This window comes from Podarcis gaigeae (assembly GCF_964106915.1).
Source record: "Podarcis gaigeae genome assembly, chromosome: 12".
Classification (NCBI taxonomy): Eukaryota; Metazoa; Chordata; class Lepidosauria; order Squamata; family Lacertidae; genus Podarcis; species Podarcis gaigeae.
The window spans coordinates 7,966,359-7,991,965 of NC_139688.1; the positions used below are offsets into that span (position 1 = coordinate 7,966,359).

A 25,607-nucleotide genomic window follows, 5' to 3' on the forward strand; every position below is an offset into this window, starting at 1 on the left:
GGCAGCCTCTATCAAAGCTGCCATTTACAACCTAATGAGCTCCGCACTTAAATTTTGATTTTATTCTTTAGAAGGGGTCCAGCCTTTTTTTTGGGCAGCCGGGCACTTCCCAGCTCAGTTTCTGATTTCGCTGCTCTGTTTTTGTAAGAGAAATGGAACACAGGAAGATGCGTTATGCTGAGATAGAGCATTGTCTGCCCTGGTTGGCAATGCCTCTTTAGTGTTTTGGATATGTCTAACTCTACCTGAAGATGCCAAGGGAGGCAGGTGGTGCTGTGGGTTAAACCACGGAACCTAGGACTTGCTGATCAGAAGGTCGGCGGTTCAAATCCCTGTGACGGGGTGAGCTCCCATTGCTCGGTCCCTGCTCCTGCCAACCTAGCTGTTCAAAAGCACATCAAAGTGCAAGTAGATAAATAGTTACCGCTCCGGCGGGAAGGTAAAGGCGTTTTCGTGCGCTGCTTTGGTTTGCCAGAAGCGGCTTAGTCATGCTGGCCACATCACAAGGAAGCTGTACGTCTGCTCCCTCGGCCAATAAAGCAAGATGAGCGCCACAACCCCAGAGTCGGCCACGACTGGACCTAATGGTCAGGGGTCCCTTTACCTTTTTTACCTGAAGATGCCAGGGACTGAACCTGTATAAAAGGGATGCAGGTGGCGCTGTGGTCTAAACCACCAAGCCTTTTGGACTTGCCATCAGAAGGTCAACGGTTCAAATCCCCGCAACGGAGTGAGCTCCCGTTGCTCTGTCCCAGCTCCTGCCAACCTAGCAGTTCGAAAGCAAACCAGTGCAAGTAGATAAATAGGTACCACTGTGGTGGGAAGGTAAGCGGCATTTCCGTGCACTCTGGCACTCATCACGGTGTCCTGTTGTGCCAGAAGTGGTTAAGTCATGCTGGCCACATGACCCGGAAAGCTGTCTGCAGACAAACGCCAGCTCCCTCGGCCTGAAAGCGAGATGAGCGCCGCAACCCCATAGTCACCTTTGACTGGACTTAACTGTCCAGGGGTCCTTTACCTTATTACCTTATTTGTACCCTACTCATCTGCCTAGGTTCCCCCAGTCACTCTGATCTGCTGCCAATCTCCATATGATGCATACCAACATTTCACTCTTGTGCCTTAAAGGAATGTTAGATGCAGGAAGTGGGCCTGATCAAAGCTGATCCATCTAGCTTGTTATTGCTAATTGATCTCCAGAGTCTCTGCAAAGCCTTTAGATGGGAATGCGAAGAACTGAAGAAGCACAGGCAATAAATGTGGTCTATTCACCACATTCCCCTCCCCAGAGCAACTGAAGGCACTTATTTATCCAAAACAATCACTTTATGGCTACGTCAAGACTAACGTGTTTAAAGGCATTATGCACTCATAGAAGGCAAGCAATCTGGGGCCAAATGCAGTTATTTCAGAGAAGGGGAATCACGACTCGCAGCAAATCCTCCCACACTTGTGAATCACACATCTGTGAATGCTGGCATCATGACGTCTGCAGGTGACATCACCAGCCCAAGCGAGATGCCCTCTTGCCTGTCGCATCCATATTGCTATGGAATCTGTGCCCTGCTAGGCAGTGTGCCCCATGGGGATATGACATCACTGCCCAAAGTTGTCCAAAGAGCCTTTCCTCAGATTCTGTTGTGTGGAAAATAATCCTATGTCTCCAGTGGCATGTCTCTTGCTGAAGTGTGCAACTTTGGTTGCAGGTGGACAATCGAATCCAGGGAATGCTCTCTCTCTCATCGAGATGCTCTCAGTGAGACAGGTACAGTGGTACCTCAGGTTAAGAACTTAATTCATTCTGGAGGTCCATTCTTAACCTGAAACTGTTCTTAACCTGAGGTATCACTTTAGCTAATGGGGCCTTCCACTGCTGCCACACCGCTAGAGCACGATTTCTGTTCTCATCCTGAAGCAAAGTTCTTAACCCAAGGTACTATTTCTGGGTTAGCGGAGTCTGGAACCTGAAGCGTCTGTAACCTGAAGCGTCTGTAACTCGAGGTACCACTGTATAGTCATGCTACGTGGTTATAATATTGGACCAAATTGCCACTTGGGGGGGGGGGGCAGAAGCATGGGAAGGAGAGTTCCATTCCTGATGGATTCTTAATCTATGTCTCTGTCTGCTCCCTCCGGGGTCTCTGACAGGGCACCCACAGGTACTAAGGTTCCCAACTCCTATGGCCCCTGAAAAGGATCTCAGTACTCAGTAAACATCCATGATCCATAACAGAATGTATCTATTTCCTGCTCAGTTTCTGTCTACAATAATTCAGCATCACCTACTTTGAAGAAGCATCTCCATCTCCATTGTTCAGCCCAGACACTGAGGTCCAGCTCCGAGGGCCTTCTGGCGGTTCCCTCATTGTGAGAAGTGAGGTTTCAGGGAACCAGGCAGAGGGCCTTCTCGGTGGTGGCGCCTGACCTGTGGAACGCCCTCCCATCAGATGTCAAAGAAATAAACAACTATCAGACTTTTAGAAGACCTCTGAAGGCAGCCCTGTTTAGGGAAGCCAGTGTGGTATTGTGGTTAAGAGTGGTGGACTCGTAATCTGCTGAACTGGGTTCGCTTCCCTGCTCCTCCACATGCAGCTGCTGGGTGACCTTGAGCTAGTCACACTTCTCTGAAGTCTCTCAGCCCCACTCACCTCACAGAGTGTTTGTTGTGGGGGAGGAAGGGAAAGGAGATTGCTAGCTGCTTTGAGACTCTTTAGGGTAGTTATAAAGCAGGATATCAAATCCAAGCTCTTCTTCTTCTTTAATATTTGATTAATCATTGTATTTTAATATTCTGCTGGAAGCCACCCAGAGTGGCTAGGGAAACCCAGCCAGATGGGCAGGATATAAATATTATTACAGTGGTACCTCGGGTTAAGAACTTAATTTGTTCTGGAAGTCCGTTCTTAACGTGAAACTGGTCTTAACATGAGGTACCACTTTAGCTAATGGGGCCTCCCACTGCCGCTATGCCACTGCCAAGCGATTTCTGTTCTCATCCTGAAGCAAAGTTCTTAACCTGATGTACTATTCCTGGGCTAGCAGAGTCTGTAACGTGAAGCGTCTGTAACCTGAAGTGTTGGTAACCCGAGGTACCACTGTATTATTACTACTACTACTACTACTACTACTACTACTACTACTACTACACTGAACAAACCCCCTTAGACAGACCTCAGTTTCAATGGATGCCAGGATCAGAAACCTACTCGCCCATCCATTCTAAACAGAGAAGACTCTTTTTCTACTCTTCTACTCTTTTCCCTACAGCTCTTCTGTGTTATGCCAGAGCTCAAAGCAGCCCCTTTGTGTGACACCATCCCCCATGGCAGCCATTTTCTGACTAGTACCCACAATGGTTTCTCGATGCCCCAAAGCGCCCACTGCCCCAAAACATTTGGTGACCCCCAGGCTTACACACTGACAACTTCTGTTGCATGCAAAAGTCTTGGGTTCAAGCCCCAGAATCTCCAGGGTGCCCTCTGACTGAAACCACTGCCAGTTAGTGTAGACGATATTAGTAAAGGTAAAGGGACCCCTGACCAGTTGTGGCCGACTCTGGGGTTGTGGCGCTCATCTCCCTTTATTGGCCGAGGGAACTGGCATACAGCTTCCAGGTCATGTGGCCAGCATGACGAAGCTGCTTCTGGCGAACCAGAGCAGTGCATGGAAATGCTGTTTACCTTCCCACCAGAGCAGTACCTATTTATCTACTTGCACTCTGTGCTTTCAAACTGCTAGGTTGGCAGGAGCAGGGACCAAGCAACGGGAGCTCACCCCATTGCGGGGATTCGAAGCGCCGACCTTCTGATTGGCAAGCCCTAGGTTCTGTGGTTTAACCCACAGCGCCACCTGTGTCCCCAAATCACACACCAGACAAAATCAACGGACCCTGGAAACAGAAGGGAGAGGCAGGTAATACAATAGTTTCTGCGTCCCGTTGACTTGGTCAGTGTTCTTCACACGAGAAGCAAATAGCATTTGGGGAGAGTTGTTGATATCGGCTTCCCCATCTTTGGCAGGTTTTTGTAAAAGCTCAGCTCATTGAGGGGCGGGGGGTGCGGGGAAGTAGAAAAAGGAAATGCTGGAAAGAAATTGCAAGGAAATAGACTTGCCTCGAGCCACTTCAGATTCGGCTATTAATAACCAGGATGAGGAAGGAGACTATTCAAGGCTTTAATAAGCGTGTTGCTGAATTTCTGCTGCTGAATCAGCAGCTGGCTTAACTGTGTTGTCAGCTTACTTAGGCCCTGGCAGGGAAGTCTACAGGGTGCATTAAAAGCTGGAGGGGAGCTGATGATATACAAATAGGAATATTGATAAAAATTGGACAGGCATCCCTTTTCTGCTGCACTCCTTGAACATACCTTCCCTCATGGACAGATCACACTGCTCTGCCATTTCTCTGCCAGCTGTTTTGGACAGTCTCGTGAGTCTACGACAGGGGTCAGCAAACTTTTTCAGCAGGGGGGCTGGTCCACTGTCCCTCAGACATTGTGGGGGGCCTGACTATATTTTTTGGGGGGGGGAATACAAATGAACGAATTCCTATGCCCCACAAATAACCCAGAGATGAAGTTTAAATAAAAGCACACATTCTACTCATGAAAATATACAATAATTCCCTCACCGTCCGCGGGCCAGATTTAGAAGGCGATAGGGCCGGATCTGGCCCCCGGGCCTTAGTTTGCCTACCCATGGTCTATGAGATTTTGGAGAGGGCACTCCATGTATTCCTGTGTCTGTGTCACTGTCTGAGCTGACAAGCTGCGTTCTTTCACTCTGGCTCTCTCTTTAGTTTCCCCTGTGTCCAGAGATCAGGTTATGGCTGCTCCCTGCTGTTTCTCCCTCCTCTCTGCATTCCCCTCTTATCTGCTCTCTCTGTGTGCCTGTGTTCTCATTCCCTGTCAGTGAAGGAACAGAACTGACAGCTTGTAAGCTTTTGCAGATGTAGATATCTACCAATACACACAAAGTACTGCCGTTGCTCCAAATAAAGGTAAAGGTAAAGGTACCCCTGCCCGTACGGGCCAGTCTTGCCAGACTCTGGGGTTGTGCGGCCATCTCACTCAAGAGGCCAGGGGCCAGCGCTCTCCGAAGACACTTCCGGGTCACGTGGCCAGCGTGACATCGCTGCTCTGGCGAGCCAGAGCTGCACACGGAAACACTGTTTACCTTCCCGCTAGAAAGCAGTCCCTATTTATCTACTTGCACCCGAGGGTGCTTTCGAACTGCTAGGTTGGCAGGCGCTGGGACCGAGCAGCTGGAGCGCACCCCGCCGCGGGGATTCGAACCGCCGACCTTTCGATCGGCAAGCCCTAGGCGCTGAGGCTTTTACCCACAGCGCCACCCGCGTCCCGATTTCTCCAAATAAACTCCAGCAATTCAAGACGTAACACTGGACAAGTAACACTGACTAACAGACAGGCTGACTTCAGACTCACAGAATGAGACTACCGAGTTGACTGCATTAACCACAGATATAGTTGGGGCACTGGGCCCTTACCAGAGCAACGGACCTGGCTGAACAATAAGAAAATAAGGAGAGCCTTGTGGATCAGGACAAAGGGGCTCCAGAATCCTGTTCCCACAGTGGCCAACCAGATGCCAATGGGAAACCAGCAAGAAGCATTTGAGCACAGGAACAACTTTCCTCTCTTGTGGTTTCCAGAAACTGATATTCAGAAGCAGCTGTTTCCAGCTGGGGAGGCAGACCATAGCCATCCTGGCTAGTAGCCATTGATAGCCTCATTCTACGGTGACTGTTAGAATTTCTGCTCCATGATTGCAGTCATGGGATTGTCTATCACATAACGGTGTATGTTTTGACAACACAGAGTGGGAAGTGACGGAGACAGGATATTTGTGTTACTGTGTTCTGTGAAGTGGGACTATTGTCCTTTGTTCTTTTTCCCTTTGCTGTCTGATGCTAGAGAGAGAGGGAGCCATGTTGCAGTGCTCCGTGTGTGTTTATATGTAAATAAAGTAGATTAGCCAAAATGCTGAGTTGCTGAGGTCTGTTACGCAAGTTGCGCAAACTCTGTGGATCCCTAAGTGTGCCAGTGTCTGTTGGCATTGGTCTCTGTGATGTTCGGGCTGAAGAAAGCTTTTGAAGCTCCCAAACTGTCAATCAGGAGGGAAGGAACATGCCAGTCGGGCATGTGTCTCTGCCAGGGTCTTACTCAAGTGTAGGACGAGCTCCTGACAGTGACTGGTATAGGTGCCATTTTTCCAGTTTGTTGTCCTATCTCTTCCACTTCCGCTTCCTCTTCCTTTTCTCCTTTATCTCTCTTATTTTTCTCTGTTAGATATGGCAGACATTTTGTGCTATTCCATGCCCAATGCAGCCACAGCCAGCCACCCTGGCAGTCATTTTGCGACTGGTGCCCACAGCACTTTTCTTAAAACTCAAAACTCTGGCCCCCCCAAAGTTGGCACTCCCATTACCTATCAAGTGTTGTGCCGGGGCTGAGCTCCTGACATCTTAGTGTACCTTCACGAGATATGCACTTGATTTAAAGGCCATTGGTTTAAACTCAAGAAAATTAAACCACTGGCAACTATCCCAAATGTCTGGCTTTTGCGTGCAGAAATTGGCTTGGAGACTTTAAAAAATGGACATTTTTTCTCTCTATTATTCTTTGCCATTCAACTGGCAAATTTACTCGAGTCTGAGGGACAATGTTTAGCCAAGGTCACCCTTGTCTCAGTGGTAAATTTAAACCTCTCCAGCCTTCTATCAGTCATGGCTCTCTGTCCCCTTCTGCCCTTTTTAATCAACTCACCTGACTTCTTATTTGGAAGAGCAGATGTCTCTCAGTCCTTCGGGCATCTCAGCGCCTGGGCTCTTTTGCCATCTGCTGAAAACTATAACCACCTCTTTTGCTTGCAGGGCATAACTTTCTCCTGCCCTTGGAAAGGCAAGGAACGTAGGCAGTTGCTGTATGCCAACTCAGTAGAGGCCCAAGCTGGTGTAGCTATAACTTAATGTCGTCTATGGGACACGGGTGGCACTGTGGGTTAAACCACAGAGCCTAGGACTGTTGTGGTCTAAACTACTGAGCCTCTTGGGCTTGACGATCAGAAAGTTGGTGTCTCGAATCCCCGTGACAGGGTGAGCTCCCGTTGCTCAGTCCCTGCTCCTGCCAACCTAGCATTTCGAAAGCACATGAAAGTGCAAGTAGATAAATAGATACTGCTCCGGTGGGAAGGTAAACAGCATTTCCGTGCACTGCTCTGGTTCACTAGAAGCGGCTTCGTCATGCTGGCCACATGACCCGGAAGCTGTACACCAGCTCCCTCGGCCAATAAAGGGAGATGAGCGCTGCAACTAATATTATCTACACTAACTGGCAGTGGTTTCAGTCAGAGGGCACCCTGGAGATTCTGAGACTTGAACCTGGGACTTTTGCATGCAACAGAAGTTGTCAGTGTGTAAGCCTGGGGGTCACCAACTCTTTTCGGACAGTGGGCGCTTTGGGAGTAAAGCGAGATGAGCGCTGCAACCCCAGAGTCAGCCACGACTGGACCTAATGGTCAGGGGTCCCTTTACCTTTACCTCCTTTGCATTTGGGAAGGGAGCGGCGATGGTATGATCTATGAAAACTTGGGCAGGTAGAAATACAGGACAAAACACCCTCAATTTCTGGGTCAACTGGGAAGCAATTGACATGGAAATGAGCACCAAACTCCTGCTAGATTCCGCTAGATTTTCAGAGGTGTCTTTTATATTGTGTGAAAGGTCACATCAAATGTGAAAGGGAAGGAAATGTCAGGAAGATGGAAGACAGTGCTGCCTAAATCTGCAAGGTCTCCGACGGACAGTCCTGCTATTCTTGAGATATTTCGTAACTGGAGATGTCTAGGATTGAACTCAGGACCTTGCAGATGCAATGACTGAGCTCCACTACTGAGCATTCCTCCCTCCTCTTCCCGATATTCTCCCGGGCTTGTATTTACCTCCCTGCCATTCACAGTGTTCCTTCACACCCTGTCATTAGCTCAGCAGAGTGCCGCTCGCGCCTTCCCTTAAAAACCAGCCTTATCATACTAATCGCAGCCTAAGGCAGGAACCATTTATTATCTGCGCACTCCAACCTTGAAGCGCTACAAAGGCATCTGGAGGAAGTGCCAGTCCTTAGCGCCAAAAATCCACCTGATTGAATCATTACTGGCAATTCAAACACCTGCATTGCAGTTGCCTTTAAAATTCAGCTCCAAACCCTCAAGGCAACGTTTGTGACTCACAAATCAAATTGTTTCCCGCGCATCTTTTGTAGCCAGCTTAAAGGGGACATGTGCGCTGTAGGTTTCACCCCTGCGTTTCCTCAGTGGCGGCTTCACTTGGTCTCCCTGGCAAAAACACTTTGACAACAGCCATAATCTAAGTGCTCGGCTGCTGGATCAGACCAAAGGCCCACGCAGTCCAGGATCCTGTTCTCATGTTGGCCAGCCAGATTTCCATGGGAAGCCCACAAACCAGGATCGGGTGCAACACACTAATAATAATAATAATAATTAATTTTATTTATACCCGCTCTCCCCGGCCAGAGCTGGGCTCAGGGTGGCTAACACCAATAAAATCATAGTAAAAACATAATAGGTGAAAAAGAGAGCGGGGAAAAGGGGGGAAAACCAATTTAAAATGCAGGTTAAAATGCAATTTAAAATGCAGCCTCATTTTAAAGTACAGTGGTACCTCGGGTTAAGTACATAATTCGTTCTGGAGGTCCGTTCTTAACCCAAAACTGTTCTTAACCTGAAGCACCACTTTAGCTAATGGGGCCTCCTGCTGCTGTGCCACTGGAGCATGATTTTGGTTCTCATCCTGAAGCAAAGTTCTTAACCTGAAGCACTATTTCTGGGTTAGTGGAGTCTGTAACCTGAAGCGTATGTAACCTGAGGTACCACTGTAACTGATAAATCAAGACCATAAGGGGAGGGAAACATAAGGGTCAGACTGAGTCAAAGGCCAGGTGAAACAGCTCTGTCTTGCAGGCCCTGTGGAAAGATGTCAAGTCCCGCAGGGCCCTAGTCTCTTGTGACAGAGCGTTCCACCATGTCGGGGCCAGTGCTGAAAAGGCCCTGGCCCTAGTTGAAACCAATCTAACCTCCTTGAGGCCCGGGACCTCCAAAGTGTTGTTATTTGTGGGCCTTAAGGTCCTCTGCGGGGCATACCAGGAGAGGCAGTCCCATAGGTACGTGGGTCCTAGGCCGCACTTTATGGTGGTTGGTTAGAGCATGGTGCTGAAAATACCAAATCTCCATATGGAACAGCTGCATATTCCTGCATTGCAAGGGGTTGTGCTAGATGATCCCCAAGGTCCCTTCCAACTCTATGATTCCATTAGATGAAGCTTCCATGAGAAGCCATTGAGATTCCATGAGATCCCCAGCAAATGATATTCAGGGGCAAACTGACTCTGACAGTGGAGGGAGAATGTAGCCATCATGACAAGAACCTGCAGGTGGACCTATCCTCCTTGAATCCATCCAATCATCTTTTAAAGAAAGGTATGTTAAACAGAGGGACGTGGGTGGCGCTGTGGGTTAAACCACAGAGCCTAGGACTTGCCTATCAGAAGGTCGGTGGTTCGAATCCCCACGACGGGGTGAGTCCTGTTTCTTGGTCCCAGCTCCTGCCCACCTAGCAGTTCGAAAGCACGTCAAAGTGCAAGTAGATAAATAGGTACTGCACCAGCGGGAAGGTAAACGGTATCTCCATGTGCTGCTCTGGTTTGCCAGAAGTGGCTTAGTCATGCTGGCCACATGACATGGAAGCTGTACGCCGGCTCCCTCGGCCAATAAAGCGAGATGACACCACAACCCCAGTGTCTTCCGCAACTGGACCTAATGGTCAGGGGTCCCTTTACCTTTACCTTTTTATGTTAAACAGGGATGCGGGTGGTGCTGTGGTCTAAACCAATGAGCCTAGGGCTTGCCGATCGGAAGGTCAGCAGTTCAAATCCCCACAACGGGGTGAGCTCCCATTGCTCGGTCCCAGCTCCTGCCAACCTAGCAGTTCAAAAGCACATCAAAGTGCAAGTAGATAAATAGGTACCGCTCCGGCGGGAAGGTAAATGGCATTTCTGTGCACTGCTTTGGTTTGCCAGAAGTGGCTTAGTCATGCTGGCCACATGACCCGGAAGCTGTACGCCTGCTCCCTCAGCCAATAAAGCGAGATGAGTGCCGCAACCCCAGAGTCGTTCGAGACTGAACTTAACTGTCAGGGGTCCATTACCTTTTTATCTTAAACTGAAGACTGAACAGCGCTACAGCTGTCAAGCGGCTTCCAGCGATCAGCTGTTAAGCGGCTTATCAGCGGAACAGCTGATAAGCGGCTTAGCGGCTTAAGAAAAGGGCAAAAAAAGCAAAAAAAAAAACCCGCGGGGGGGGGGGGATGCAAGATATTTTTCGTCTTGCGAAGCAACCCCATAGGGTAATTCGTTTTGCGAAGCGCCTCCAAAACGGAAAACCCTTTCGTCTAGCGGGTTTTTCGTCTTGTGAGGCGTTCGTCTTGCGGGGCACCACTGTAACCTACTACCACTAAGACTTTGCAGCAACAGTGCCCCAAGAATCAAAAGTTTAACTCCCTGTTTATCTGATTTTTATTTGTTTGTTTGTTGGCCAAGCCAAGGGAGTCCTCTGGTCCCCACCCCGCCCCCAAGGACAATATCTCACTTGAATATCTTTATACCAATTTGGTCAACGAGTTCAGGACACAATTCTACATGTCAAGAGACTTTCCACTCAAATCTCTTCACCATGGGGTCAAACAATGGAGGGATCTGGGCATAAAGATCTGCAGCGAGGAAGAAATACAGTAGGGACATGGGTGGCACTGTGGTCTAAACCACTGAACCTCTTGGGATTGCTTATCAGAAGGTTGGCGGTTCGAATCCCCAAGATGAAGTGAGCTCCTGTTGCTCTGTCCCAGCTCCTGCCAACCTAGCAGTTTGAAAGCACACCAGTGCAAGTAGATAAATAGGTACCACTGCAGTGAGAAGGTAAACAGCGTTTCCGTGCACTTCGGTTTCCATCACGGTGCCCTGTTGCACCAGAAGTGGTTTAGTCATGCTGGCAACCCAGAAAGCTATCTGTGGACAAATGCCGGCTCCCTGGGCCTGAAAGCGAGATGAGTGCCGCAACCCCATAATAATAATAATAATAATAATAATAATAATAATAATAATAATAATAATTTATTATTTATACCCCGCCCATCTGGCTGAGTTTTCCCCAGCCACTCTGGGCGGCTCCCAATCAGTGTTAAAAACCGTACAGCATTACATATTAAAAACTTCCCTGAACAGGGCTGCCTTAAGATGTCTTCTGAACGTCAGGTAATTCTTTATCTCTTTGACATCTGATGGGAGGGCGTTCCACAGGGCGGGCGCCGCTACCGAGAAGGCCCATAGTCCCCTTTGACTGGACTTGACCATCCAGAGGTCCTTTACCTTTTACCTTTTTTACAGTTGCACTCCTCAGCCCTGCCATGAAAAACAATCTCCACATTCCTTTTAAAAAAAGGCTTTTAGAATTTGTAAAACCTTATATATGAAAGAAAATGTGCAGGCATTATTCCATATTTTGGTGACACACTGGTCTGAACCCCTGCCTTTCAGTGTTTAAAGTTGCCCCCCATCCTGGAAAAATTTTTGTGGACACCCATGAGTCTGGCTAGATTCACATGAGGCTCCCTTCACCTAAGCACAGCTTCCTCACTCCTGAAAACTGAAAGGTTAAATGTCTCCCTCACAGCTGAAAATACCATGAATGTGTGCTCAGGAACTGGTCTTTTCTTTTCTCCTTTCCACACTTGAACAACCTCTGGGTTGTGGGAATGGAGAGTTGCATATGCAACCAGGGTATCTACCCTAAAAGAATGCAGGTTGTAGGAAGGTAACTTGATGTGATGGCAACACTCCTAGGGTTACTTACCACAGGTAGAAGTATGGCTGCCAAGACACAGGTTTTCCAGCAGGCGATCATCTTGACAATCAACCAAACTGCAGTCTTCATGAAACAGATTTAGATCTTTTCCTGTGACTGAAGTGTGAGGAGCTCAGAAGATTTTGCCTCAAGCTCTTCAAATCTCTGCAAAAGAAAAGAAAGAGAAAATGTTGTATAAAGGAGGCAAGAGAGAGGAAAGGTTCTGGTACAATGGAATCAAAGATGCGAGCGACGGAACATTGATAAACTGTCGAGTTTCCGTGAGAGAAACGAAAGGTCATTTTGGCCATATAAACAAATTGCATTCAGAGTCTAGAAACATATTGTTGGAAGGGCGGAGGTGTGGAAGCAAGGATGCCGGTGTCAAGATTTTGTCTCATAAGTGCAGTGATCAAAAGAAGAAGAGGAGATGTGGGGCTCATGGCTTCTTCCAGATCTTGCACCCACAACTTCCTTCCTTCAAGAAGCTCAAGATGTCATACATCAGGCATGTCCAACACGTCAATCACAATCAACTCGTAGATCATGGACTGATTTTTGTCGGTCGCAGGCTGCACGAAGTCAACTGTGACTTAAAGCAACAGTAGGGGAAAGACTGGGACACGGGTGGTGCTGGGGGTTAAACCAGAGCCTAGGACTTGCCGATCAGAAGGTCGGCGGTTCGAATCCCCGCGACGGGGCGAGCTACCGTGGCTCCGTCCCTGCTCCTGCCAACCTAGCAGTTTGAAAGCACATCAAAGTGCAAGTAGATAAATAGGTACCACTCCGGTGGGAAGGTAAACGGCGTTTCCGTGCGCTGCTCTGGTTCGCCAGAAGCGGTTTAGTCATGCTGGCCACATGATCCGGAAGCTGTACGCCAGCTCCCTCGGCCAATAAAGCGAGATGAGCGCTGCAACCCCAGAGTCGGCCACGACTGGACCTAATGGTCAGGGGTCCCTTTACCTTTTTAGGGGAAAGACTGAGGTGGAGAGAGGGAATGGAAATGCCGAGAGAGAGAGAGAGAGAGAGAGAGAGAGAGAGAGAGAGAGAGAGAGATATCCTGGTGTGCTCTGACTGGCTCCTCACAACTGTGTAAACTAATACAAATATACATAGTTTGACTTTTTTCCCTTGTTTAGTTACTTGTCCATCTAATATCTATTTGGATTTGTCATGAAGATATCCAAACATAACTACTGTATCTGTGAAATAAAGACTGATTGATTGAACTTCAATTACTTCGGAGGGTGGTAGATCACTGCCATTTTTTTTTATACTGGATAGTAGATCACAGCCCACTTGACGTTTGGCATGCCTGTCATACATGATTTCCTCCCCTCACCTCCACAAGAGACTGGTAAGCAGAAAGACAGCAGCAAAGCAAAAAGGCCATTAATGGTCCAAGATCATTCAATGACCTCCAATCACATTTCTTGGAAGACCAGCTTGAGGAGGGGTTAGAAGGTGGGGTGCTGGGGCAATGAAGCCTTGGAAGAACCCATCTGCCGGCTCTGAGCTTGAGTAAGAGGAGAAGGGGCACACAATCTTTCTCAACTCCTGTTTTATTGATCGAAGGAAACAATGAAGAAGCTCAAGTCCGTGGGCCTAATAAGGCACAAGAGGCCTCCTCATTTCACCTGTGACGCCATTTTGCTCAAGCTACACCCACCTGCCCTTACAACTGACAGCGGTTTATGTAGAAACCTCTGCCCTTTGTGTGGCTGGGCTGCGGCCTACTTTTCAGTGGAAAAACTCACAGCCAACGCTCTTCCCAATTTACCTCTGGTCCTGCCCACCACTGGTGTGTGGCCCTCTAGAAGGGCATGTGGCCCTTGGTTTCCCCACTTCTGTCCTGTTTTATGGATTTGGCCAAGGTTAAGTTCAAAGCAGGCTGGTTTTCACTGGATAAGTGTGAGCACATTTGACGTTACAGTGTGCCTCGGTCTCTGGAGACGAAGCAGGAACAGGAGCCGAGAGAGATAAAGAAATGAACGACTAAAAGAGAATGTTGAAGTAAAAAAAATGAGAGAGAAAATAAATAAATAAGTGGAAATAATAGTGGAAGCTGCTCTCAATTCAAGTGTTGTTCAGTATTCCCTCCTACTTCAACCTTGGCTGCAGCTTTCTGGCAAAACAGCAATGCTTGGGAACCAGAATGATTTGTATTAATGAAAAATAAAATCACTGCATTACTCATCTCCTCAATGAATGGAGGAAGGGAAGTGATTCAGAAAACCTCTGAGTGCACTCTCTTCTCCAGTCCTCTCTTGGAGAGGCTGTATTTAGGCATCACAATAAGCCACAGTTTATCGTGACCTGAATGAGACATCGGAAGGTTCGAGGAAGCATTTGGAAACTCTCTGCTTCCGATTAACCATTGCTGGTCCATTTGTCCAAATCCAACAAGCCATGCTTAATCTTAACAACCCAAACTGCGGGTTACGCAAGTTGGCCACTCTCCACAAACTGTAGCTAAGATCAACCACGGTTTAGGGCTTGAAGGGCACAGTAAACTGTGGTTTTAAAAAATGGAAACAATGCTTTGAAGTCACCTCCTCACAGCCATGCCAGAGGAAAAGGAGCGTGACAGCTCAAAGCCACCGACAGCACATTTCTATCACAATAAGCCACTGTGTATTGTGACATCCAAATGTAGCCAATATCCCACACTTTTCCCTGTCCCTTCCACCTCTGCCTTCTATGACACTGGACCCTCGTCTCTTGGCCCCACCATTTCTCTAAGCCTGGTTGACTGCAGGAAAGGACCCAAATAATGCATAGCAGCTCAAGCTCAAATTAACTCCTGGCCAACAGCAGAGGGTGCTAATACAATGCCCCTTTGACCTTTGCACTTTTATGGAATGCATGCAGGCACAACTCAGTTATATGAAGAGAGCCATCTTTGGGATTAATATAATTGTTTTAAAGCAGGCATAGGCAAACTCCAGCCCTCCAGATGTTTGGGACTACAATTCCCATCATCCCCGACCACTGGGCCTGTTAGCTAGGGATGATGGGAATTGTAGTCCCAAACATCTGGAGGGCCAGAGTTTGCCTATGCCTGTTTTCAAGGGATGCTGTTGAGATGCCCGCAATTTTACACAAGGGGACCCTGAATTCCAGCCCTAATGCAGATTCAACTCTCCCCCAAGCTTAATTTTTGCAAGATTCAAGTAGGTAGCCGTGTTGGTCTGCCGTAGTCAAAAGAAATTGAAACAATTCCTTAAAAAGATAGTTAAATAGACTCTTCTTAAAACCTAAAAATTCCCATAAAAGAGTCAAGTCTTCAAAAAAAGTTATATGATCTAAGAAAGTCTTTGAAAGAAACCTTCCAAAAGAATTTAAAAATTATAATGCAGCACCTTAGAGACCAGCTGAGTAGTTTTAGGTTTAAGCTTTCGTGTGCTTATACAAGTGTATCTGAAGAAGTGTGCATGCACATGAAAGCTTACACCTAAAACTGTTTTAATTAATTTTTGCAATATTTGTTACCATTAACTAGCAGGCAAAGAAGAGAAGCATTTTTTCATTCCTGGCATGTCTGATCTATTCTGACGTAAAGATAAACTGTCAGAGATGCTTGAGAAGAAAGCAAAAGCAAATTTGTATGTGGGTGGTGCCTTTGCTTATTCTGCTCAGGGGGTGTTTAGTTTTTAATGAGAGATTTTGATTTAAAAACCTGATTGCGTCACACCTGAAAATGCCTGCAGACAAAGTTTTCATTTTATATATTTACGAGCCCTGCCAACCTGAAACCAATGATCTCCATCAGACAGTTCTTAAGTTAAAATTCAGTGTCAGCTAGTGGTTTCTTCTTAGATTTGAACAGTCAGTCCGAGACAGGATGCATATATCCTGGCGCTTCCTAATTCTAGACAGCGCAAACATAAAAACACCCTCCCTCTGACCATTCTAATAGAAACCAGATTTCTGCATGCTTAAGGATTGGCATCATCAATCCCGCACAAAGATTAATTTACAGCTGGCTTCGGTTCTAAGCCGCACCAAATTTCTTGCGAAATATTTGTATTTACGCAATATCCTATTCAAGTTGCTGAATTGTGAAACATGTTTGATGGGAAGTTCCTGTTGCATGGTCAGTTGAAACTATTGCCCCAGCATCCCTGAAGGAGGAAGTCAGATAAAACAACACATAAACTATTGTTATAAATTGGGGGAGAGATCCCCCTAAACCCTAGGAATGAATAAATATTAGGATTGTGATTAATTGGGATATGTGCACTACATGGGGCTACCTTTGAAGGTGACCTGGAAACTACAACTAATCCAGAATGTGGCAGGCAGCTAGACTGGTGACTGGGAGCGGCCGCTGAGACCACATAACACCGGTTCTGAAAGACCTACATTGGCTCCCAGTACGTTTCCGAGCACAATTCAAAGTGTTGGTGCTCACTTTTAAAGCCCTAAACGACCTTGGTCCAGTATACCTGAAGGAGTGTGTCCACCACCATCATTCAGCCCAGACACTGAGGTCCAGCTCTGAGGGCCTTTTGGCGGTTCCCTCACTGCGAGAAGTGAAGCTACAGGGAACCAGGCAGAGGGCCTTCTTGGTGGTGGCGCCTGCCCCGTGGAACGCCCTCCCACCAGATGTTAAGGAAATAAAGAACTACACAACTTTTAGAAGACATCTGAAGGCTGCCCTGTATTGGGAAGTTTTTTATGTTTGACTTTTGTGTGTGTTTTTATATGCGCTGGAAGCCACCCCGTGTGGCTGAGGAAACCCAGCCCGATGGGTGGGGTATAAATAATAAAGTTGTTGTTGTTGTTGTTGTTGTTGTTGTTGTTGTCACTCTGTGATCAAATCCTCCTTGTGGGTTCCCCAAGGACATGTGGTTAACCACTCTGAGAACAGATGCTGGTCTGTAATTCATTGGCTTGATCCAGAAAGTTCTTCTTATGTTCTTAAAAGCAGGCACTCAAGATTACATCTGGAAATCATAAACACTTAGGAAAAAGGGATTTTCTTAAAAGCCGTTAAACAGGGCAGCTTTAAGCAAACAACCAGTTGACCGATTGCCAGAACGCAATTCTACAAATTCCCATCCCAACTGTATAACAAGGAGCAGCAAACCTGACCCGCTTTCTTGTACAATTTTCCAGACAAACTGCTCAGTCTTTTGGACACTAATTGCTGTACTTCAGTGGGATCTCTGACAGAGCGAGCCGACATGATCGGCGTCTCCAGAGGATGCCTGTCAATCTTTCCTGCAAAAGCACACAGCAAAACACGCCAGTTCCATCGAGCCAAAGGTCATGAGATGTGTGCTTTCCCCCAGTTTCTTTCAAAACCGGATGCTTCGAATTCTGGGGGAAGCCAGCCAGCGCTGGAATCAGATTAAGCGGTTGATGACTCCTAAAGATGGGATGCAGATGACCCAACCTTGATGGAAGAAGGTGAGGAGGAATTAAAGAACCTTTTAATGAGGGTGAAAGAGGAGAGTGCAAAATATGGTCTGAAGCTCAACATCAAAAAAATGAAAATCATGGCAACTGGTCCCATCACCTCCTGGCAAATAGAAGGGGAAGAAATGGAGGCAGTGAGAGATATTACTTTCTGGGGCTCCATGATCACTGCAGATGGTGACAGCAGCCACGAAATTAAAAGACGCCTGCCTCTTGGGAGAAAAGCAAAGACAAACCTAGACAGCATCTTAAAAAGTAGAGACATCACCTTGCCAACAAAGGTCCGTATAGTTAAAGCTATGGTTTTCCCAGTAGTGATGTATGGAAGTGAGAGCTGGACCATAAAGAAGGCTGATCACCGAAGAATGGATGCTTTTGAATTCTGGTGCTGGAGGAGACTCTTGAGGGTCCCATGGACTGAAAAAAGATCAAACCTCTCCATTCTGAAGGAAATCAGCCCTGAGTGCTCACTGGAAGGACAGATCCTGAAGCTGAGGCTCCAATACTTTGGCCACCTCATGAGAAGAGAAGACTCCCTGTAAAAGACCCTGATGTTGGGAAAGATGGAGGGCACAAGGAGAAGGGGACGACAGCGGATGAGATGGTTGGACAGTGTTATTGAAGCTACGAACATGAGTTTGACCAAACTGCGGGAGGCAGTGGAAGACAGAAGTGCCTGGCATGTTCTGGTCCATGGGGTCACGAAGAGTCGGACACGACTAAACAACAAAACAACAACAACAAAGATGGGAAGAACCGCACAGTAAAATTTTTTTTAAAAAAATCAAATCAAATTATCTAACTAATTGGCAGGGACCAGAAGACGGCGGATGAAGTCGAGGGCTCAGGATAAAAAGGGAAATGGAAATGTGTAGGGTCAAATTCAAGAAGGAATATTCCTCTGTGTGTTCAGTGTCCTGCTCTGGCCAGAAGCAGAATGCTGGAAGATTCATCACAGATCAAAGAGAGCACTTATTCTCATAGTTAAACTATGGAACTCACTGCCACTGGAGATATTGATGGCCGACTTGGGTGGCTTCCAAAGAAGATCAGGCAAATTCATGGTGGAGAAGGCTATCGATTGCCACTAACCATGACGGCTATGCTCTGGCCTCCACTATCTGGAGGCAGCGATGCTACTGAATGCCAGTTTTTGGAAGCCACAGGAGGTGAAAGGGCTCTTGTGCTCAGGTTATACTTTCCAGTTTCCCACAGGCATTGGGGTAACCAGACCTGAGGGTGATTTGCAGGTAATAAATATGTAAATAACTAAATAAATACCAGAAAGCCTGTGCGGTGTAGTGTGTTGGACTAGGACCTGGGACACCAGCGTTCAAATCTTCACTCGGTCATGAAACTCAATGGGTGCCCTTGGAGTCAGTTGCTGCCTCTCAGCCTGGCCTACCTCACAGGGTTGTTGTGGGGGATAAATAGAAGAACCACGTATGCCACATTGAGTTCTGTGGAATATAAATGCAAGACCTACATAGATACATAATTTGTTGTGTCTGTGACCATTCACTACTTCCGCTTTGGGTGGGGTGATGTGGATTTGTCCATAATAATGATCTGTAATTATCAGATGAGCATTTCAGGTTCTGGTTTTATTGTATCTTTATCTTAATACAGTGGTACCTCGGGTTACATATGCTTCAGGTTACAGACGCTTCAGGTTACGGACTCCGCTAACCCAGAAATAGTACCTCAGGTTAAGAATTTTGCTTCAGGATGAGAACAGAAATCGTGTTGCAGCAGCACGGCGGCAGCTGGAGGCCCCATTAGCTAAAGTGGTGCTTCAGGTTAAGAACAGTTTCAGGTTAAGAACGGGCCTCCGGAACGGATTAAGTTGTTAACCCAAGAATTGGAACCTTGGAAGCCAAATGCCTTTGAACTTGAACATTTTAGCTCCCAAACAATCGGAAATCCGGAAGGGAGGTGTTCCGGTTTCCAAACGTTCTTCGGAACCCAAACGTCTGACGTCACCTCCGTGGCTTCCGATTGGCTGCAGGAGCTTCCTGCAGCCAGTCGGAAGCCAAGGTTTGGTTTCCGAATGTTTTGGAAGTCGAACGGACCTCTGGAATGGATTCCTTTCAACTCCCGAGGTATGGCTGTATTTGGTATCAACGTTTCTTACCCTTTCTGCGCTCGCTTTGCAAGTCACTTTGAGGCGCTTCTGCATAAAAAACAACAAGTAAGCATAGTAAATAAATAAATAAATAACTCTTCAGGATTTATTTCAAATTCCCACAGACGTTCCGCTTCTCTGGAAGCCTGAAAAAGCCCCGCTCGGGTGCTTCTCCTCTGGAAAGCCTGATGTTCAGCGAGACAATTGGGGACGCATCCACTTAACACAGCAGAAATGAACAAGGAGCTGAGAGACGGAGTCAGAATGTGGGTGCATTTCGAAATGGGGATAAATGAAAAAGGGGGGCCCTTTCTCTTCTCTCCCTCTCTCCATGAGGGTGCTGTGGTTGACATAACAACGAGAATCTAGCGAGCCACCCCCTCCTCGGGGGAAGACAAGCATCGACAACGCTTCCCGCCCCATAACGCCCTCGCTCTCGACTGGAATGCTAAAAAATAGAAAAGGTTCTTTAATTACACCCCAAGGACACTGCGGCATGCAAGTGTGTTGCTCTATCAGCTCAGCACCAGCCGTCCAAAATCGTTACCAATTATTATCTCACTCACTCTTTCTCTCCCCCTCTCTCTCTCCAGAGCACCATCCAAGCTCATAATGCGTGAGGCAGATGTACACACTCCATCGCTTCGCGTCAACAGACATGCAAGACACCCCCGTACAAAATTCCACGAATCCCATCCACGGCCTCGTTCCGTTTCCTCAAAATTCCTCATCCTGACGCGAGCTTAATGGCGCACGCTGCTGGCCGTTTCAAAACATGGAGCACGTCTCAAAGTGGCGCAGGGGTTAGAGGCCTCTGCCCGGTAAAACAAAACAAACTAGATTCCGTCCATACGCAGATCAAATACCAGTCAATTAATGATCAAGTCATTTTAAAAGCATTAGCCTAATGAGAGCACCGTAGATGATAATAATCAGCACATTTATGCTACTTGCAAACAAAAAACAAAAAAAAACAAATTAGGTCGCTTTTGTGAAACAATGGCGTTAGCATTGAAAAAACGGTAAGGAATCCTTTACTTTAATATATTTTATTCAATGGTGGTGTTTTATCTGCCTTTCAACCTAAGGGAAGCAGTTTAAAACAACTTACAAACACAGAAATCAGGTCCTAAAAATATACATGAGAGTACAGAGATGTGTGGGACGCGGGTGGCGCTATGGGTTAAACCACAGAGTCTAGGGCTTGCCGATCAGAAGGTTGGTGGTTCGAATCCCCGCGACGGGGTGAGCTCCCATTGCTCAGTCCCTGCTTCTGCTAACCTAGCAGTTTGAAAGCACATCAAAGTGCAAGTAGATAAATAGGTACCACTCCAGCGGGAAGGTAAACAGCGTTTCCATCCACTGCTCTGGTTCGCCAGAAGCAGCTTAGTCATGCTGGCCACATGACCCGGAAGCTGTACGCTGGCTCCCTTGGCCAATAAAGTGGGATGAGCGCCGCAACCCCAGAGTCGGTCACGACTGGATCAAATGGTCAGGGGTCCTTTTACCTTTACCTTTACAGACATGTGTTAAGGAGATCCCACTAAATTTAATGTGAAGGTAGGATAGCCAGAAAGCATATGGCCAACTTAGATGGGTTTAAAATACAAATTTACAGAGGAGGGGACTATCTTTGGTTACCAGCCATCATGGCCATACTACGTGGTGGCATGTGGTCAGTGGACTATGGCAGGGGTCAGCAACCTTTTTCAGCCATGGGCCAGTCCACTGTCCCTCAGACCATGTGGTGGGCCGGTCTATATTTTGGGGAAAATAAATAAATGAATGAATTTCTATGCCTCAGAGATGCATTTTAAATAAAAGCACACATTCTACTCATGTAAAAACCCGCTGATTCCCAGACCGTCCGTGGGCCGGATTGAGAAGGCGATTGGGCTGGATCCGGCCCATGGGCCTTAGGTTGCCTACCCCTGGACTATGGGGACTAGGCTAGATGTTCCCAGAAATTGCTGGGTGACCTGAGTCCACTAACATCTGAAAAGTGCCCCAGTCGTAAGACGTAGAATTGCACCACAGCATACGACAAGACACAGTCTTAACCTTGGTCTACCCTCCTCATGGTCTTCCCTCCTCTCCAAGGGTGCCATCTTGAATAAAATATTGGGGGGCAGGTAAGCCACACCCTGCATAATCGATCACATGACATGGCGTACGCATACCATTTGAATGGCAACGTCCATCAACTTTGGTGGTGTCCCGGCCCCCTCAAATATTTTATTGGTGGGGGGCTAAAGACCAATTGGCCCCTAGGAGTTGGCTCCTATACTCCACGTGAGCCGAAGACACCCAGGGAGGGAGACCCACCAGGGGGGGTGGCAAAGCTGCCCTCCACCAAGTCAAATCATTGGTCCATTAGGCTCAGTATCATCTCCACCAAAGATGTAGTGGCTCTTAAGCATTTGGGACAGAAGCCTTTCCTGGTCCTACCTGCAGAAGGTAAAAGGTAAAGGACCCCTGGACAAGTCCAGTCAAAGGCAACTATAGGGTTGTGGCACTCAAGGGAGGGAGCCGGCGTTTGTCCACAGACGGCTTTCTGGGTCATGTGGCCAGTGGGACTAAACCTCTTCTGGCACAATGAAACACCATGACAGAAACCAGAGTGCATGGAAACGCCGTTTACCTTCCTGCCGCAGCGGTACCTATTTATCTACTTGCACTGGTGTGCTTTTGAACTGCTAGGTTGGCAGGAGCTGGGACTGAGCAACGGGAACTCACCACGTCACTGGGATTCGAACCGCCGACCTTGTGATCGGCAAGCCCAAGAGGCTCAGCAGTTTAGATCACAGCGCCACCTACCACGCACCTACCTGAAGAAGCCAGGAAACTTCTGCCTACGAAACAGACAATCTGTCACTGAGCTATGGCCCCTTCTTTATCTGGTCAAATGACAGGCGGTCACAGGCATTGAGTTGTGTGCCACGTGGGGGAGGGGGCTAATGTCATGCACATCATGTTGCGTGTGTGATGATTGTCACATCAGGAAGGGCTGAACAGGCCCCCATCCCAATGTGACATTTGCACACCAGGCCCTGCTGCTCCGCACAGCATCTCCCAACACTGTAGAGCCCGGGGCCACATCCCACTAGGCCTCCTCTGCCCCCCTCAGGATTGGAGGGGGGCTTAGCCCTGTGCCAGCAGAAATTGGTCCATCTGGATCAATAGTGCCCACACTGACTGGCAGCAGCTCTATAAGAGGCGAAAAAGCAGGGGAATGAGGCCTTTGCCAGCCTGCCCACAACCGCTGCTCACAAACCACACTCAAATTCGCAGCACACTTACTCGTTCATTTAGGAAAGGCAGAAGATTTGCATTCGGGTCTTTAAGCTGACAAAATGTATCCTGAAGACTGACAGAGAATCTGCTTACGCACCCGATCCCCCCCCCAAAAAAACCCCTGAGCGCTATCATTACGATGCTCAATAGCATGTATAGCGACGACGCTTCCTCGCACTCGGCTCTCTGACTCAGCTGGTGAACCGATGGGCGGCTCGCACAAGAGGCGCACTTGGCCGTATCCATTGCGGCAGGTCAAGCCCACCGAGATGACAGTGACAGCTCCCCCCCAACGCCTTCGTCTCAGCAGGAAGCCTTTTCACACAGCCTGGGGGTCTGGCTCCGTCTGGAGTGGCCAGATGGAACAAATGAGGCGTAAGGTTTGTTTTTACAAAATGTCACTCAAGGGAGGAAAGGCTTTTCCGAGGTTCCTAGCCCACTCCGAAGGAACCGTTAAGGCAAGGCTCTTCGCGAGGAAGATAGTGAAGAGGATGGGTTGTATTCGACATGGCATCCTGTCAGCGCAAGCAATTAAACTTGTCCATCATGACTTTCCTCTCCTCTGTGCTCCTTAAATATGTTCTAGGGTAGGGGCTACCAAACTTCAATATGATTATTAAAGTTTTTTGCTCCATGATCACTGCAGATGGTGACAGCAGCCACGAAATTAAAAGGTGCCTGCTTCTTGGTAGAAAAGCAATGGCAAACCTACACAGCATTTTAAACAGTAGAGACATCACCTTGCCAACAAAGGTCCATATAGTTCAAGCTATGGTTTTCCCAGTAGTGATGTATGGAAGTGAAAGCTGTACCATTAAGAAGGCTGATCACCGAAGAATGGATGCTTTTGAATTATGGTGCTGGAGGAGACTCTTGAGAGTCCCATGGACTGCAAGAAGATCAAACCTCTCCATTTTGAAGGAAATCAGCCCTGAGTGCTCACTGGAAGGACAGATCCTGAAGCTGAGGCTCCAGTACTTTGGCCACCTCAGGAGAAGAGAAGACTCAAGTCTACCACTCTTAACCACTACACCACACTGGCTCTCATCTATTCTGAAGGAAATCAGCCCTGAGTGCTCACTGGAAGGACAGATCCTGCAGCTGAGGCTCCAATATTTTGGCCACTTCATGAGAAGAGAAGACTCCCTGGAAAAGACCCTGATGCTGGGAAAGATGGAGGGCACAAGGAGAAGGGAACGACAGAGGACGAGATGGTTGAACAGTGTTCTCGAAGCTACCAGCATGAGTTTGACCAAACTGCGGGAGGCAGTGGAAGACAGGAGTGTCTGGCATGCTCTGATCCATGGGGTCACGAAGAGTCGGACACGACTAAACAACAACAACAAAATTATACGCATGGCTGCCTCTGAGGATGATTCAGAAACTTCAGCTGGTGCAGAATTTGGTAGTCAGGTTTCTCACTGGGGCAAGATGGTTTGAACATACACTGGTACCTCAGTTCTAGAACGTAATCCGTTCTGGAAGACTATTCAACTTCCAAGGCGCGTTCAAAAATGGAAGCATTTACTTCTGGGTTTTTGGCGTTCAAAAACCGAAACACTCGGCTTCCAAGATGCTCAAAAACCAAGGTACCGCTGTATAACACCAATCCTGGCCTGAGTGCACTGGCTGCCAATGAGTTTCTGGGTCCAATTCAAATTGCTGGGAGAACCCCAGTAGAGCCAAGGACATGGGGAAACCCTCAATAATCCCAAGGGAGCCCACCTCTCCAATAATAATAATAATAATAATAATAATAATTTATTTGTACCCCACCCATCTGGCTGAGTTTCCCCAGCCACTCTGGGCGGCTTCCAACAAAGATTAAAAATACATCAAAATGTCACACGTTAAAAACTTCCCTGAACAGGGCTGCCTTCAGAAGTTTTCTAAATGTCAGGTTGTTGTTTATCTCTTTGACATCTGATGGGAGGGCGTTCCACAGGACGGGCGCCACTACCGAGAAGGCACTGGCCCAGCCTCAAAATGCAATGCCTTATATGTAGGGCTGCCTCTGAAGATGGTTCGGAAACTTCAGCTGGTGAAGAATTCAGAGGCCAGGTTGTTTGTTTGTTTTTTTATTAATTTTTAAAAGAGATTTTTCTTTTACAAATTGTTTAAACACAATCATATTCAACAAATTACAATTTTTTGACTTCCACCAGCTCCCCCCACAATCCTCATGCTTTTATATTTGTTCCGCATTTCCTTTATAATATATTGCCAGTTTATAAATCCTTACAACTCCTTTTCCCTTTACAATACCCTTTCTCATCACAAAGCCTCTTTAAATCCAACTAGCGTTGTCTGTTCATCACAAATATTTTCCAGATAGGTCGTAAACTTTCTCCAGTCCTGAGTGAACTTGTGATCTTTCTGGTATCTAATTTTTCCAGTCATTTTATCTAGTTCTGCAAAGTCCATAAGTTTCTGCCTCCACTCTTCCAATGTCGGTAATTCCTCTTGTTTCCATTTTTGGGCCATTAAAATTCTTGCCGCAGTCACTGCATATTGAAAAAGTTTATAATCACTTCTCAGAGGCCAGGTTGTTCACTGGAGCAAGAAGGTTTGAGCATATTACACTGATTCTGTTCTGACTGCACTGGCTACCAATTAGTTTCCAGGCACAATTCAAAGTGCTGGTTTTGACCTATGAAGCCTTAAGCGGTTTAGGACTGCAATACCTCAAGGATCACCTCTTCCCATATGAACTGACCCGGACCCTGAAATCATCATCTGAGGCTCTTCTTTGCATGAATCCTCCACCAGAGTTCTGGAGGGTGGCAACACGAGAATGGGCCTTTTCTGTGGTGCAGACTGCTCTCTGCAGCAAGCC

General features: G+C 47.4%; 1 protein-coding gene across 9 annotated transcripts in view; it reads right to left on the bottom strand.

Moving 5' to 3' along the window:
• ADCYAP1R1 (ADCYAP receptor type I) overlaps positions 1-25,607 on the bottom strand; it is a 138,667-nt gene that overhangs the window by 89,512 nt on the left and 23,548 nt on the right. For all 9 annotated transcript variants that reach the window (XM_083704202.1, XM_083704204.1, XM_083704199.1 and 6 more), the window contains exon 2: positions 11,938-12,093. In XM_083704202.1, coding sequence (XP_083560328.1) covers positions 11,938-12,018 — 81 coding nt within the window. In that variant the 5' untranslated portion in view covers positions 12,019-12,093. The remainder of the gene's footprint in view (positions 1-11,937; positions 12,094-25,607) is intronic.